The sequence below is a fragment of the Neocloeon triangulifer genome, unplaced genomic scaffold (assembly GCF_031216515.1).
Source record: "Neocloeon triangulifer isolate White Clay Creek 2 clone unplaced genomic scaffold, ASM3121651v1 ptg000004l, whole genome shotgun sequence".
NCBI classification, from domain to species: domain Eukaryota; kingdom Metazoa; phylum Arthropoda; class Insecta; order Ephemeroptera; family Baetidae; genus Neocloeon; species Neocloeon triangulifer.
The window spans coordinates 5,186,381-5,201,271 of record NW_026775547.1 but is presented as its reverse complement, the minus strand read 5'-3'; the positions used below and the strand labels follow the sequence as shown (position 1 = coordinate 5,201,271).

At 36.4% G+C, this 14,891-nt stretch overlaps 2 protein-coding genes across 2 annotated transcripts in view; both read left to right on the top strand.

Annotated features, from left to right (window-relative positions):
- The window catches only part of LOC132193334 (hemicentin-1-like), a 161,779-nt gene that overhangs the window by 74,267 nt on the left and 72,621 nt on the right, over positions 1-14,891 (top strand). The window lies entirely within an intron of this gene.
- Positions 11,390-13,047, top strand: LOC132193457 (uncharacterized). Its single transcript, XM_059614146.1, has 2 exons — positions 11,390-11,460; positions 11,609-13,047. The coding sequence occupies exons 1-2, from the start codon at positions 11,443-11,445 to the stop codon at positions 12,974-12,976; spliced, it is 1,386 nt and encodes a 461-aa protein (XP_059470129.1). The 5' UTR covers positions 11,390-11,442; the 3' UTR covers positions 12,977-13,047.

The following is a 14,891-nucleotide window of genomic DNA, read 5'->3' as shown; positions in this document are numbered from 1 at the left end:
AAAATTTTCCGGTTTGAAACGATAAAAATATATTCTCAAATTAAAAATAAGTTGTTCAGACAACGCCACCAGAGGAAAAAAATGATCATAAATAGAGAAATTCTCAGTACACCATGCCCGGGGTAAATGCGCGCGCTCTTGCATTACCCACACATTTGAAATAATTCCACATATGCATACAAACAGTTTGGCACTAAATGACCTTGCAGTAATTTGCAATTATTTTTGTTTACCAGGGAGATATATCATGATCTGCGTCTCATCAAGAATTTGTTTTCCTGCTGGGATTGGCAAAACAGCCACCCAGGTGGAATAACATTTTTGAGGCGAGCAATTAAGCCGAGCGCAAATTTAGCGCATTTTTTTTTTCAGCCAAGCGAGCTGCGCTCCACTAAGCTTCTTATCAAACGCAATTGCTTGGAATAACTAGAATGTCACGAGTATATTGAAAGCTGCCAGCACGGCTCGCCTTTGTAGTCAATTGCACTGAGCCGTGAGTGCGCATTAATTTACCTTGCAAGAGAGGAAACTTGGCCGGTGAAACATTAAGGCACAACTCAAGGCCTTCCGCGAAACACAGAAAAGCCACCAATTAAAAATTTATGCCCCAGTTTGCCCAGAAGTTTGACAAACGCAAAAGAGCGACTGTTCGTGATTGCGGCGGTACTTTCGAGAATTGCGTTGAAAAATTTTGTGTTTTCCTGCTCGTTAAAAATGTTAACTTGCCTCTCTATAATAATCATAGTGCGCCGCTTGATGGCTTCATTAAAAAGCAAAATGTGCTGCTTTTTTGCTCGTAAACAAAATGTGCGCATTTATGGATCGTAAATAATGACTCGAGGGTTGGATTTCAGTCGACGGCGCTTTCGGTGAAACAAGCTGGCTCAATTTTCGTCTCGTGTTTGCCAATGCGTGGTCCAGCGCAAGGCCACTGGAAGTGACGGACCGGATTGATTTTGCCGTCCACACGCGGTACTTTGAATTAATTTATGGCTCGCCACTAAATCCTGATGAAATTTCGTCGCTAATCACGCATTCTAATGTGCATTTTATGTCCGCGGCGGCTCGTTAATGGGATTCTTGAAAATAATTTTTTTATCAGAAAGGCATAAGATTTTAGTCGTCCTTTTATGACTTTGGGGTTTTTTATAACATGGATGAATTCGAAGACGGCAATTATTGCTCGTAATTACTGAGGTAAAAAAAATCTGACAATGAAACAATGATACAATTATTTTCTTCATAAAATAACTTACATCTGCATGGACATATGAGCTTCATGTGTTTCCCATGCTCAAATATAAACATTTTAGCTGCGACTAAATACGCTCACAAGCAATTAAAAAAGTGAGTAAATAAAATACATTAAATTTTTCTACATTTTGTGGAATATTTGATCCATATCTCTGGTGGATTTTTTTTTTATAAATGCAACGCTTGTTTCCCGTTTCTGATTTCTTGTTTACAAAATATGACAAGAACAATTTCTGACGTATGACGTGAAAGAGAAAAAGGCAAAATGATATCCTGAAATGAAGTACATTCCTCTTGGTTGGGGAATCTCTTGCTTTTTGTATTCAAATCAATTTATTTGAACAAATATGGCAACATTTCAAAGTTGACGTAAACTGGAATTTTCAAATTTAAAATGTATTTATTGCTCTCACAAATTTGCTAGTGTTGCTAACAAAATATATTTTAAAAGACCTCTCCAGTCTCCGGCAATAATTATAATGATAATTATATAATAATAATTATTATAATTATTACGCACTTTCCTTTAGTTAAAAAAAAAAATCACAAAATCATTACTGGAGAAGCCATTCTACATATATTTCGATGAAGTAATGAATTAACAAATAAGTCTTAAACGGTCTTAAATAAGATTATCACATTATCAATAAATGGCGCCTTATAAATGCAGTTTCCGCTTTTCACTGTAGCTCCAGAGCAAAATTTGCTTCTGATTAAAATTAACAGAGTGTTTGAAACAAAATAGCCAAGCTCATTTACTAATTATGTAGATCTTTGCAAACCAAATTTGCCTAGGCCCATTTGAGCGTAAAATGTACTGTTTTCCGTGAAGATAGTATAAATTGGAGTTCGTTACGCTAATTGGATTCTGAGAAATGGGCCGCCGCCGCTCAACATATTATGCGAGGCTTGCGAAATACTCTCTCGTCCCGCGTGTGCATGCACGAGAGCAGATCTGTGTGCAGCTGCTCCATGGTACATATGTCTGCCCGGCCATAAAATATGCCAGATTAATTAGCACAGAGACATCTCTTCGCGCATCAGCAGCCTCAGAGATGAGCCGGCTGCTTTTTCCTCCCAACTCTCATCCCCATCCAACTCGAGCAAATATATTCTCTCATAGCAAGGAAATTGTTACACTCAAAAAATGACACAATCCTTTGTAGACTGGGTAAAGGAAAATTCTCTTTAAGCCCAATTTAAATTAAAAATAAGTGTTTTAAGAACTGTTTTGAAACATGAATTTTTTTGCTCACCCTGTAGATGTAAATTAAAATTTAATTTAATTATTGACAAAATTTAAAATTAGATTTAAAGATTTTACACTAAATCAATTTTTTTTACTACTTTAAATCAAAATTCGAATTATAAAGAACTTAAAAGTACTCAAAAGTAGTAGAGAAATTTTATATTAGTTTAAAAATTTCAAGTAAAGTCTTTTTAGAAAATAACAGAGTTTCATTAATTAACTGCAATTTTTAATATCAGAATGGCACGATCTGAAAAGATCCATGCTCAGAATGAACTTTGGAGTTAATTAAAAAAAAATTCATCACGAGCCTTCTCTTTATGCATTTTTAATTAATTCCCTCTGATCAAAGCGCGACGGTTTGTTCCCCTAATTATTAGACACTGCCGTGTGTCACCACATTACAAATTCATCCGAGTGTGCCGGGATGCATAATTACTGCAACTAACGAAGAAACACACGAGGACTCCCACCACGCTTGTAGTTGTTTTCGTGCCCCTCGACTCTCCCTAGAGAGATCAGAGAGTGAGTAGTGCACTGTATATATTTATTTTTAACCCAGTTAATTAGTCTCCGGGCGAGGCAAAACTGATATAGCAACAGACAAATTAATTATTTACTCAAAATGCTTCATTAATATGCATTGGTGGCGCGTTATCCGTAGTTAGCACGCACCTAATGAGGTAATAATTAATCAATCCGCTCGTAATTGATGTCCGAGCGAGAGTGACGTCAATAGTATTGAGTAAATCTCATTACCGAAGGTGGAACGCTAAAATATTCACATTTTTTTCGTTTGGCTCTCCACGTTAATTACATTTTATATGCGTTAGAAAAATAAAAAAAACGTGTCCGCACTTGCCTTGTACGGACGTCGAGAGCTTTTTTATTATTCAATTATGAGCCGGTTGTGCGGGTGCTGCACGAATTAATGTAGAACACGCCTGTGGAATAATGCGAGCACCCCGCCCGCGTACTCAAAGAAACTTTTTTTTTAGTGTTGTAAAAGGTAATGGTCTGTTCCCAAGAGACCGCACCAGACGAAAACAAACACTCCTTTGTTTCAAATAAAAATCCTGCGTGAGGAGAAAGAAGTGGAAAGAAATTTATTTGGATGGATAATAAACAGCAGGAAATTTATTTTCCTTCTCTCTTTACTTTGGCCCGACGCTCTTCTCTTCTATGAAAATTACATTTTGTCGACTGACATCTCGAGACTCCAAAAATAAAAAGTGCTCTCCCTTGCAGGCTGACTGCTGGGAGCGGAGATTGAACCAGAAAGCACGCTCGTGGCTTCTTATTTTCAAATTTTTTTCAGCAAAATTGAACGCTAGCTGTCTTTTGTGTGTGTTTTTTATTGCGAAAAGAAGAAATAAAAATATGAAAAGTGAACTTAAACGGGTGCTCGTATACGAAACACGATACGGTAAAATTCCGTGAAGCGAACCGAGTTTTAAGAAAGAAATTTCAAACCGTGGCTGCTTTCATTAAAATTTAGAGAGACCCCTGAAGAAAAAATACCACCATTTCATTAATTGATTTTTCAGCAGCTATTCTAAAATCGTCAAAATATCAGCCAAGAACAAGGTTTCCCACAGCGTTTTTGCTTTGATACCCTAGTTCTTATCTTTGGCAAAAAATAAAACAACAATTTTTTTTAACAAGGTAAAAAAGCCCGTTGCATAGCTTCATTTTTCCCAAAGACCTTTTTCCGCTAAAGTGTTTTAAATCTAATTGATTTTTAAATATATAATGTTCTTAAATTTAAAAAAAGCAACTGCCTTCTAAACATTTTATGTTAGAATTTTTTGCTACTAGTAAATAATAAAATCAGCTTGAACTTAAATTTGCTACATAATATTTCACAATTTTTGATAAAAGTTGAATGTGGATTTAAAAATATGAAATTTGGCTCTACCACTAAAAAAAAAGGTAAAACGCTAAGCGCCAGAATATATTGTTTTTTAATCGAATTTACTTTTATTTCCAAAAAAAGCTTGGCATTAATTTTTTTTAACACATGAAAAATTATTTTGGAAAAATTCATAAGTAGATTTTTTTATCTTTCTAATTTTGTTTTTTTCCTACCAAAAAGTTATGACTCTTGAGAATTAATTTAATAAATTTTTCTCTAGAATAATATCATTTTTTTTAAATCTATTACTTAATACTTTCCTTTTTAAAGGTATAAATTAAATAGATAAAATTTAACAACTAATGCAGGGCCAGTGTTTCAATACGCTATACCTTAATTATTATGACTTCTATAAGCAAAGAGAACGCGTGAGAAATATAAGAAATGGTTAAAATATTACTAATTACTGAATATTTTATTTTTTATCGATTTTTAATTAATTTTATGCAAATTAAAATCTAGAAAGTGCTAATCAAAAATTTCTTTTTGTTCCAGGTAAGTTTGTGAAGACATGGAGACGGAAGGCCCCTATTTTTCCAGGTGTTAGTGAGTATTAACACGGAATAACTATGTCGAAAGTTTGGCCGCCGGAGTTATTGCAACCCTTTCCACCGAAGCTCTAGTCTTGGACGCGCACTTCTGGGGGGCGGAATTGTGCTACAAATTTCCCATCCTTTCTCTGTCCCACCACTGGTGCGTGCGTGGGATAGCGTACAAAAATCACCTCAGCTGCGTTCCCTCGGAATTGCCGAATAAAAGTTCTCCTTGGGGCTTTTATCTAGTAAATAATTCATCGGCCTCACCAACGAGCAGATAGGAAGGAGACTGAGGACCAAGAGTGTAATAACCAAACTTTCGAGTCAAACTAACGAACTTCTCTGTCTGCTGCGTGCTATCTGCTCGCGTTTATTGGGCATTACGCAATTTCCACACGGCTCAGAATCCACCTGGAAGCGGTCGCGAAATTAGTTGGCGCTCCTCCAGCCCAAATTTTACAAGGCACCTCTTTTGCCGCGCACTGTGCAGATTAAATTGCGCTTTTGTAGTCCAATAAAAATAGCTGGCTCGTCATCAACGCGGCGCAGGCAACGCTTTCACAGCCACAATTGGAATTTTGCACCTCTTTTGTGTGAGAGCTCGCAATTTCACAGGAAAAAAGAACAGGTTGCTTTGTAGTTTTCCACTTTGAAAGTGAAACGTACGCTTAATATGAATTCATTTGCGCAAAAAGCGCCCAAATATAGAAACTCTGCCGAAGAGCCGGATACTGACTCTTTCACTTTACTTCCGAGAAGCTTAAAAAAGTCATAAAATTGTTCAAAATATTACAAAAGAACTTATTTAATTCAAAATGATCGCCTTTATGCGCAAAAATTTCACCAGAAACTTTGTTTTACATTTGTCAAAATTTCCTAAAAGAAATGCAAATTGAAGGTTTAATTTTTTTTTTAATCACTAGAAATTATTCAATATCAAAAATTATGTTATAATGTTTTTTATCAATAATTTTGCATCTGAATAGTCAGAGCAGTCATTCGAGATGCCTATTATGAATTGAAAAAAAATATATATATCTCTTTCGTAATTTGCCCTGTCTAAATTGAGGGAAGAATATCATATTTCCAAAAGTTCAATGTTTAAGTTTATTGCATGATCGAGGTCAAAGCAAAAATTTGATTTAAAAAAACACCTTATTCATCAGAGATTTTGAGTCACCTTCAATATTCCTTGATGTGAAAGATTTATATGTTTATCTTATATCATTTCTACGATAAAATGACTTTTACCGTAGAAGCCATTTCAAAATTGATTTTGGCTTATGTCGCAGTTTCTCTTTGGCTCTGCCACACGAAAGCAAAAAAAGTAACGGAGAGGAGCTCGAAGACGGCCGTTTCAAAGCAGAGCTCCAGCGCGGCGCGTTCTAAATTTACACCGCACAGCTACACGGGGAGGAAGTGGTCGCGGTTCCAAAAGCCGAAGAAACCACGCAAGCCGCTTTTTTTCTCTCCCCTGCACGTGTTTACAAACAAGAAGAGAAGCGAGCGAGTGGTAAAAAGATTAAAACGAAATAAAAAAAGGATGCATTTCGGCACTTGCCGGAGCATAAATTATTACAGGGGGCTGGATTATTCAGTGACGTGTGCGAGTAATCAAGGGAAAAGAAGAAGTGTGGCGCACGTGACACCTTCATTGCTCTCACCCCTTTGAAAGGCGACACTCTTCGCCGGCGCCGGCGATGTGGGCACGCAGGAAATAAATAATCAGTCCGTGCCAGTCATAACAGCAGTCATTTCGATGACTCTTGTTTCCCTTTGAACTTGTGTTTTTTTTTCAACGCCAGAGAGGTGCACAGAGTGTGAGTGCTCGTTACCATACACACATTCATTTTACTTGCAGAGCGTTCGTTTGCTGAAAGTAACATAGACACTCCCATAGCATAATTAGTATAGCAGCAGAGCAGTTGATTAACTTTTAAACATTTTACGTTTTTAAAAAATAAAATGTATTAATTTAAATTATTGATGATTTGAATTTAAATTTGACTTTTTTTATGGATTTTGTGGGTTGGTTATTGTTTAAGAAAAAAACAATATCCTGCTCTCCATGTTTCGGCTGCGGGCTAGGATATTGTTTTTTCTTAAACAATAAACAATAAACAAAACCCATCGAGGAAAAGCCGACTTTAAATTCAAATCAACCCTCTGTGGTCTCTGTGGATGGGCGCAATTTAATTTTTTTCCATTTTGATACTCGTGCCGGGTAAGTGAGTGCGCGCTTTATTTTCATATTGACGTCAGAGGCGGTGCTGATTAAATTTTGTCGTTTCCAGTGCTCGGGGGGTAAAAGCAGAAAGCCACCGAGAAAGTGGGAAAAAAAATTGAAAACTACACATGAGGCAATTAATAAAACAAAACGTTTTATCAACTTGCTAGCTGAGGCTTTTTGGGGTCGACGATCAACTTTATTTCTTAGAGGAGCATTATTTTTTCAATACATTGTCCGAATACATTTTTCCGCCTTACAGATAATGTCCTCCTTCTTTACTTTCATTCATGAAAATAAAATATCCCGGTGGAAAGTATCGTAATAACTGTTAAATATGCAAATTTCTTGCTCCTTGAACTCTATGATAATATATTGTTATAATAATGTAATTATTATGCTGCATATTTAGAATAATTTGTTGTATTATATAAATTTATTATTTTTTCAATGTGGTTTTGATTTCTAGATATTTTTTTTCTTTCGACATTTCTTGGAAAAAGTCTGGAATTTTCAATATTTATAAGGACGACGAGATTACAAGAAAATATCCCAAACTTAATTTCTGGCTCTGGGGGAGTTTGTTTGAAGTTTATTGCAATGTATTTTATAGAGAGATAAGTTATATTATAAGCTAAATTATGCAAATACATCTTCAGACTTGTTATAAATTTCTAACATTTAATTCGCATTTAATTTTTTCTGCTTATTATCAAACAATTATGTATAGAGATTAGAGAATGAATAACGTGCAGGAAAACGCCGTCATTAAAAAAAATATCACGTGGAGCCATTATTGGTGATATTTTGCTATTAGCGATATGATGCTGATGGCAAATCAAGTCAGACTTCATAGTTGAGGAGCAGCATCGGCTGTCAGGTCGACAGATTTCACAGGTGCGCAATCAAAGGGGCTGATCCAAATCGCATTTGGCGTTGCTCGGAGCTAAAAGCAGCCTAGGTGGCGCGACACGCCGGAAAGGAACACAAAATTCTGAGCCCAGCAAAGTTGAATGAGGAGAGATGAAAGCACATATGCAACCGGCTCGGCATCATAGCGGCGGATAAAGTCAATTTAATTCCTCGTTTTTTTCTCTCCTTCTCTCGCTATCTTTCTTTCTCCTTTGTGATGACAAAATTCAATTACGCCAAAAGGAAAGGGTGCGCGCTCTGGGCGCCGAGCGTGCATACATTTGCGCACCGACACAATGCCTTGCTCGCATGACTGACTTTGATGTTTGTTGGTTTAACAAGCCTTCTTCGTTTTTCCTCTCTGAGGAAACAATCTCTCTGATACCATCGTTTCGCTTTGCTCGAATTTGATGTTTTTCCAACAGATTTTGCTTTTCCTTCGAAGGAAAAATGCTAATCGCGGCCGCAGCCTCGAGCCGAATGAATATTTTATGTGCAGCCTCTTTGAAAATGGGTGTCACTCGGTGAAGCTTCGCAAAATGTCTTTTTTTTTACAAAAGTTCACTTTGAGAGTACTTGCGCGTATGCAAATTATCAAGATAATTATATAAAATAATATGCGGATCTTTGTTATTTCTTTTCGCACGATTTTTTTCAGAATTTAAGTTCATCAACATCAAAATTAAATTACAAATCACTGCAGCTAATTGTGCAATAGGTTTAAGGAGCACGCAAAATAAATTATAAATTAAGTATAAAAAGAAGCATGCATAGAAAAGAATCATTAGTATATACGACAGATAAAAGTATGTTTTTAAGGAAGACGCTAAACTATTTTCCATCAACTTTCTTCACAATTCATTTTGCGGTTTAGTTCGTTTGATTAAATCGAAAATAAAGGTTAAAGGAATAAATGAAAAAATATTGCACTTATTTACCCTTTTATAATTTGTTATTAAATATGATATATTTATGAACAGATGATTTGAAATAAAATAGTATAGATAAAAAAAATTAATAATCAGAAATATGTATAACTCAATTAAATGAGAATTTTCTTTTCATGGAAGTTGCAGGAAGTTGTGAGTTCTTCAGAAAATATTTAAGGCTCTCATCTCTCATGTAATAAAGTTAGCTTCTTTATTGCTCTTTGATTATGCATTCCGTGGTTTGCAACGCACTTTTAATCAATTTATTTTCCCTTTTAAAATAATAAAATCTTCATTAATCAAGAAATTCCCGACAAATTAACTTAATAGTGAATAAAAGCGCTCGTCGTAATTTGATTAATTAGCCGTCGCACAGCAGGCCCTGAAAACTTTTCGTTTGCCCAAAAGGCAAATTCTCGACTCACTTAAGTCGTCGTACTTTGCTTATCTTATTTAAAAGGACGGCCTCCGTGGACTTATTCAATGCCGGGCTAATGAAGAACGAAACTTTCCAATCACGAAGGTCATATTCAGCGAATACTAATTTTTCCGAGTGTGCACAAATCGGACTTCTTGTTATTCTGCTGAAAAGCGAAATCTAATAGCCGACGAGGGCAGTCTAATCAAGAGCGTATTATGTCGGGTTCCTCTCGGAATGAAATTAATGAGGTAGCCTGAATTAGGGGGCCCGAATTAACATCAGAGAGAGATAGCGGCGCACTCCTCTCCATATTTTATCCCTTGGCCCGCTTAAAAAGATTAGCCCCGCGCTGCCAGCTTTATTATTCTTCTCCTTTTCGCGAGAGCTCCTTTTGCAAATTCTTCTTCCCCACAGTAGCTCTCTCACCCTTGAACGTCGCCTACACATAGTACGGACGTGTACATACATATATAAATCGCTGACGTACATATTTCCTCGCTTTAATTAAATGTAATCCACTCGGCAATGTTACGCACGCCCATTCAGCAGCAGCTTCTTTTTATCAAAGGACTCTAATTCTTCAATTTAGCTCTACATCTGGCTTTCTGTATTCTTTTCAAAGATTTTACCTTAACCTGAACACGGGAAACGCCGAGAAAAATATTAATTTTTTTTATTTCTTATTTTATACATTATTTTGGTATTATTTTTATATATATTCTTTAAAGTTATGACCATTTCTCATTGTCAGTATAAAAAAGACCTGAAATCTTTTATCTGATTTGATTTTGATATTTTTTCTGGACAATGCTGGCCGAATGCTAAATCCATCTCATGAAAAGTTGAAATAATTTACAATTTATGAAGGACGAAAAATTCATTAAATATCTCAGCAATGTTTATTTCTAGCTGAAGGCACACCTGCAGAGCGGTTCGTCATAAACTTGAATAGCTGCAAGCTGCATTCAAATGGCCTGCTCAGCATATTATCAGACACGCTTATTACTTCCTGGCTCGGCGTCCTTGTTTCCAAAGACTGCTTCGTGTAATTTCTATGCACGTCGCTGGCAAGAGGAAGGAGCGGCGAAAATTGCAATATTCAATTTCTCTCTCACAATTGCGAATCTTCTCGTTAAAAAAACTGCGTCAAAAACGGCTTCCTAAAAATTTTGGTTATTTTTTTAGACTTAAATTTTAAAACATCGTTTATGAGAAAAAACGGTCCAACATCTTTAGAAAAATTATTCGGGATTGATTTATTTTACTTAAATTGTAATTTACTTTAGTTACTTAAATTTAAGCCCCATGAAAAAAATTGTACACATTAAAACGTTTCAACATTAAAGATATTAAAAAAAAATATTATTTTACAGTGAGATACTAAAAAATAAAATAAGTTTAAAGCTTGACAAAATAATTAAAAGATTTTTCATTTTTTTTTTTTCACCAGAAAACATTGATAAAACTGGAAGAAATATTAAATCTATGTAGTGTATAAAATGTTTTTGTGTTTACATAAGCGAAGAAAAATTAGCAGTGTTTTTTTTATTGCGATCTCCAATTTAATCTCTAATCTCTATTTTTTAAATAAAAAGACAAAAGAATTATACTAATTTTTGTTGAATTTCAATTTTCTACTTGCATTTTATTTATAATATAATATTTTTATATTTATTTCATTCTTGTTTTTCTATAATTTTTTAGATTTTTTTATGACTAGAATAAATAACTTTTCGCTAGAACAAAAATCGACCGAACGGATGTTGTGGACGTTGAAGGCTACGCATATTCTAGTTCCTGTACTGTCGACCAAAATTTTCCATTTTGTTGGCATTATTAGAAAATAAAAATGATGGTGCCTCGGATCAAATTGTAAATTTTACAATATTATGGTTTTGCAAGGACATAATATTATGTGCCGCACAACACAGGAAGAGTGACGCATGGAAATGAAGGGGCCGCTGGTATATTTGTGGAGTTTGGGTTCTACTGCGAACGAATGAGGACCATGTGTAAAGTAGGTTGATTTTACATAATTATATATTTATATTAAAACAAGAAAAAACTCCATGAGAAAAATTTACGTATAAAGCCTTTTCAATATATTCATCTTTATGGTAAAAAAGCGTAGCATTTGATTGATAAAGTCATTTAAATTCCGACAGGTTTTTTTCATAAGCGTTGTCGCCTGTTTGGCAGTGGCTTTTGAAGCACATGCTGCTCCACTCGGTCAAGAAGTCACTCCAGAGTCACCAAATTTGACTCCACAGTCACCAAATTTTAAAGCGTTGGCAGAATCAATTCGTAGAAAAGTTGTTGCGAGCAAAGGTGACGTCACAGCTATGAAAGATAAGACCCCTGAAACTGATGATCCGAATCCAATTGGAAATTTGGATAAGGCAGACTCACCGGTGTTAATGGAATCTGGTTCATTGCCAGCAAAATTGTTGAAGCAGTTGGGTTCCGGTAAATTTCCATATCCTTCAGAATTGATAGCTGCAAGGAAATCTGGTTCAGAACAAGATAAATCCGCTTTAGACAGCGCCATTTTGGTATGGAAACAAAAAAAAGAAGGTGAATTTGGCAAAATGATGAAACCGATTGCAGAGTTACGACGTAATGTTGAAAACATGCGAGACAATCCAGCCGTTGCTTCCAATGAGCCAATACCAAACGGCGAAAAGAACCCTGCAGGGCCTTTAAATGAAGCTGATCAAACTGCTGATCCTAAACAGATTCAGGGTGGACCTGGCAGTATTGGAGGTTCAGGTGACTCGCCGGCAATTGAATCTGATTCATTGCCAAATCCAGCATCTATGTTACGGAGAGTGGCAATGGGTCAATTACCAGATCCTTCAGTATTCGCAGCTGCAAGGAAATTTGGTTCAGAAAAGAGCAGAGCCGCTTTAGACAGCGCTTTATCAAAATGGAAACAAAAAATGGCAGATTCAGCGTCACGAGGAACAACTGAGCAAAAGCCAGGCGATCCGACGGTTGCTTCTAATTTTTCTCCTTCCGCTGAGCAACAATCAAACGGTGAAATTTCCGGCTATAACCCAGGTTCACCCATAGAGCTTTTGCAAAAAGTGGCGAATTCTCCAGTTTCTTCAGGTAAAGACAAGTCGATGGTGGTGGTTATGCCCGAGAACTGGAGTCCTCCTGAGACAAGTGACCAGTCTGCACCACTGGGAGGTTATATGAGAGAACTTGCTATGAAGAGCATCGGCAATAAAGCTTTGAAAGAAAAAGTCATGAAACTAGGTTCGCCATCAAAGGACAGGGCCGGAGACTCAAATTTGAAGGGAGGTTCAGCAGTTCCTGTTAAAGAACTGTCTCAGGTTAACAAGGCAGTTGATGCTGGTAGCAAAATTAGAGTGGATGAAAATACCCCAGCCGGGTTGAACAAAGCTGCACCGAAGAATCCCAGCTTGAAAAAATCATCCCAATCCGACTCAAAGGGGTCATCTAATATTTCCGATTCTAAGAAAAATCGCAGAGTGGCAAAAAAGAAGACAGATTCGTCTGTCCCATAGTTTGTATGGCAGCAACAAGCATCAGGATTTCATTAAACAAAATTTGTAAAAATCCCAAATAAAGAAAGATAATTGGCAAAATTGGGTGTCTGGGATTTTCAATTGATATAAAATAACAGAATAACTCCAGTAATATTGACAAAAATTTATACGGAGATAAAATTTAGAACTTAAAAATTGGTCCAGGAAAACTGAGGTTTGGAAATATTTTTTGTCTTCTGAAGAGAAGGAGAAAATAAATTCTTTGTTGGTCGGGGGCGGTTGTTGTTGTGCAGCAATTTATAAATCACATTTTAAGTGCAACAAAGCATGTAACTCGCGCACTCTTTTCCACTCCGCCTGCTAGCCGACAGGCGTAGGTAGTAAATTCCCACTTAATTTATATCACGCCCCACAAAGTTATGTGTCTCTCGGCAGCAACAATGCGAGCAAAACCACTTTTTTTATTTGCTCCAGTGGAGAATGCACATGGAATGCCATTTTTTTTTCACCACTGCCGCCGTTCCGATTTGCATGAATATCTGGAAAAAAATGTTTCCGCCACGGCTGGATCAAACCATTATAATAAATCTTGGCAGTGAATGGTGCATTGACACGGAGGATAGGATGCGCCCGGGGACATATTTTACATCTACCGCAAATAACAAATCTAATATTTATGATCCGCACGCTCTCTCTCTCTCTTTAGGGCTCTTGTAAACATCCATTCTCTCTCTCTCTATGTGCTCACTGTTTGCGCCGCGTGCGTTTTCGGTCGCGATTTCTGCCTGGGGGAATGTAATAAATGTGTGGATGTTTTTTTCGGAAAAAAAGTTTGCATTGACAGAGTGCTTTTCCAGATTTCCTGCGCCGGTTCATAAATCTCCGTTGTGAGAGAGCAAGTATATAGTGGTGTTGCTCGTTCGTATTGCAAAATGGTAATTAAAGGTCATAAAAATAATTGTAAATTATTTACTGATGATGAAAGATAGATTTCTACATGTGAATTTTTTTGTATTGAATATCATTTAAAATATACTAAGAATCAATAAAAATTTATATTTTGATAAAAAAAATAATGCCAAATTTAAATGAATGCGCGTGTAATGATAAATGGTAAAATAATCAATATTAAAAACACTAGAGATGCAAAAAAACTCTTTCTTAGAAAAACTCCACTTCAATTGACTTAGTTTTTGTATCCATCACAAATCTCAAGTTTTGCCGCAGGTTAAATTTATTGATTCCTTTATTCATTTCAAATTAATATTGAATATGTCATTAAATATTTAGGAAGAAAGTTTTTACTCACGTGCATATATTTGATTATGTTAAATAAATCAATAAGCAATTTTCGCAGTAATTAATAATTGGAAATTTAATCATTGTTGGTAAAGACTTGATTTGACTTTAAGGAGTCCTTAAAATATTTGAGAGTCACACATAGGCAGGGGAAATTTTGCTCATTCGAGTGTTCAATTTTGGATATTCAGATTCTCAAATCCATAATATTCTATGTAATTGGTAACAGCAGCTTGAGGCGCTTTGTAGTAATCTGCGGTGGCGTCAAATCCCGCAGGAAACAAACATCTGCAGGCGTCGAATCCGCTTGGAAAAGCAAATTTCCTCACTCTCGCGTGTGCGTGTCGCGCGTGGGTGGCGAATAATGTTCACAGAGGCGCGTTAACCGCCATCAGAGGCAATCAGAGGAAGAGCGAAGGTGCCATCTTCACGCCGGCACACCGCCTTCTGATTTATTTCCACGGGAGAGAGGACGCCGAGATTGATGGTATGTATAAGGCAGCCACAGAAATAGTCTGGAGACACGCGAGGAATTCGAAGGAGCGCCACTCGAGCTCTTTTCTTTTCAACGCCGAGTTGCTCTTCGATTAATCCGATAAAAAAACATTTGCAAAATCACGCACTCGTGCTTCAC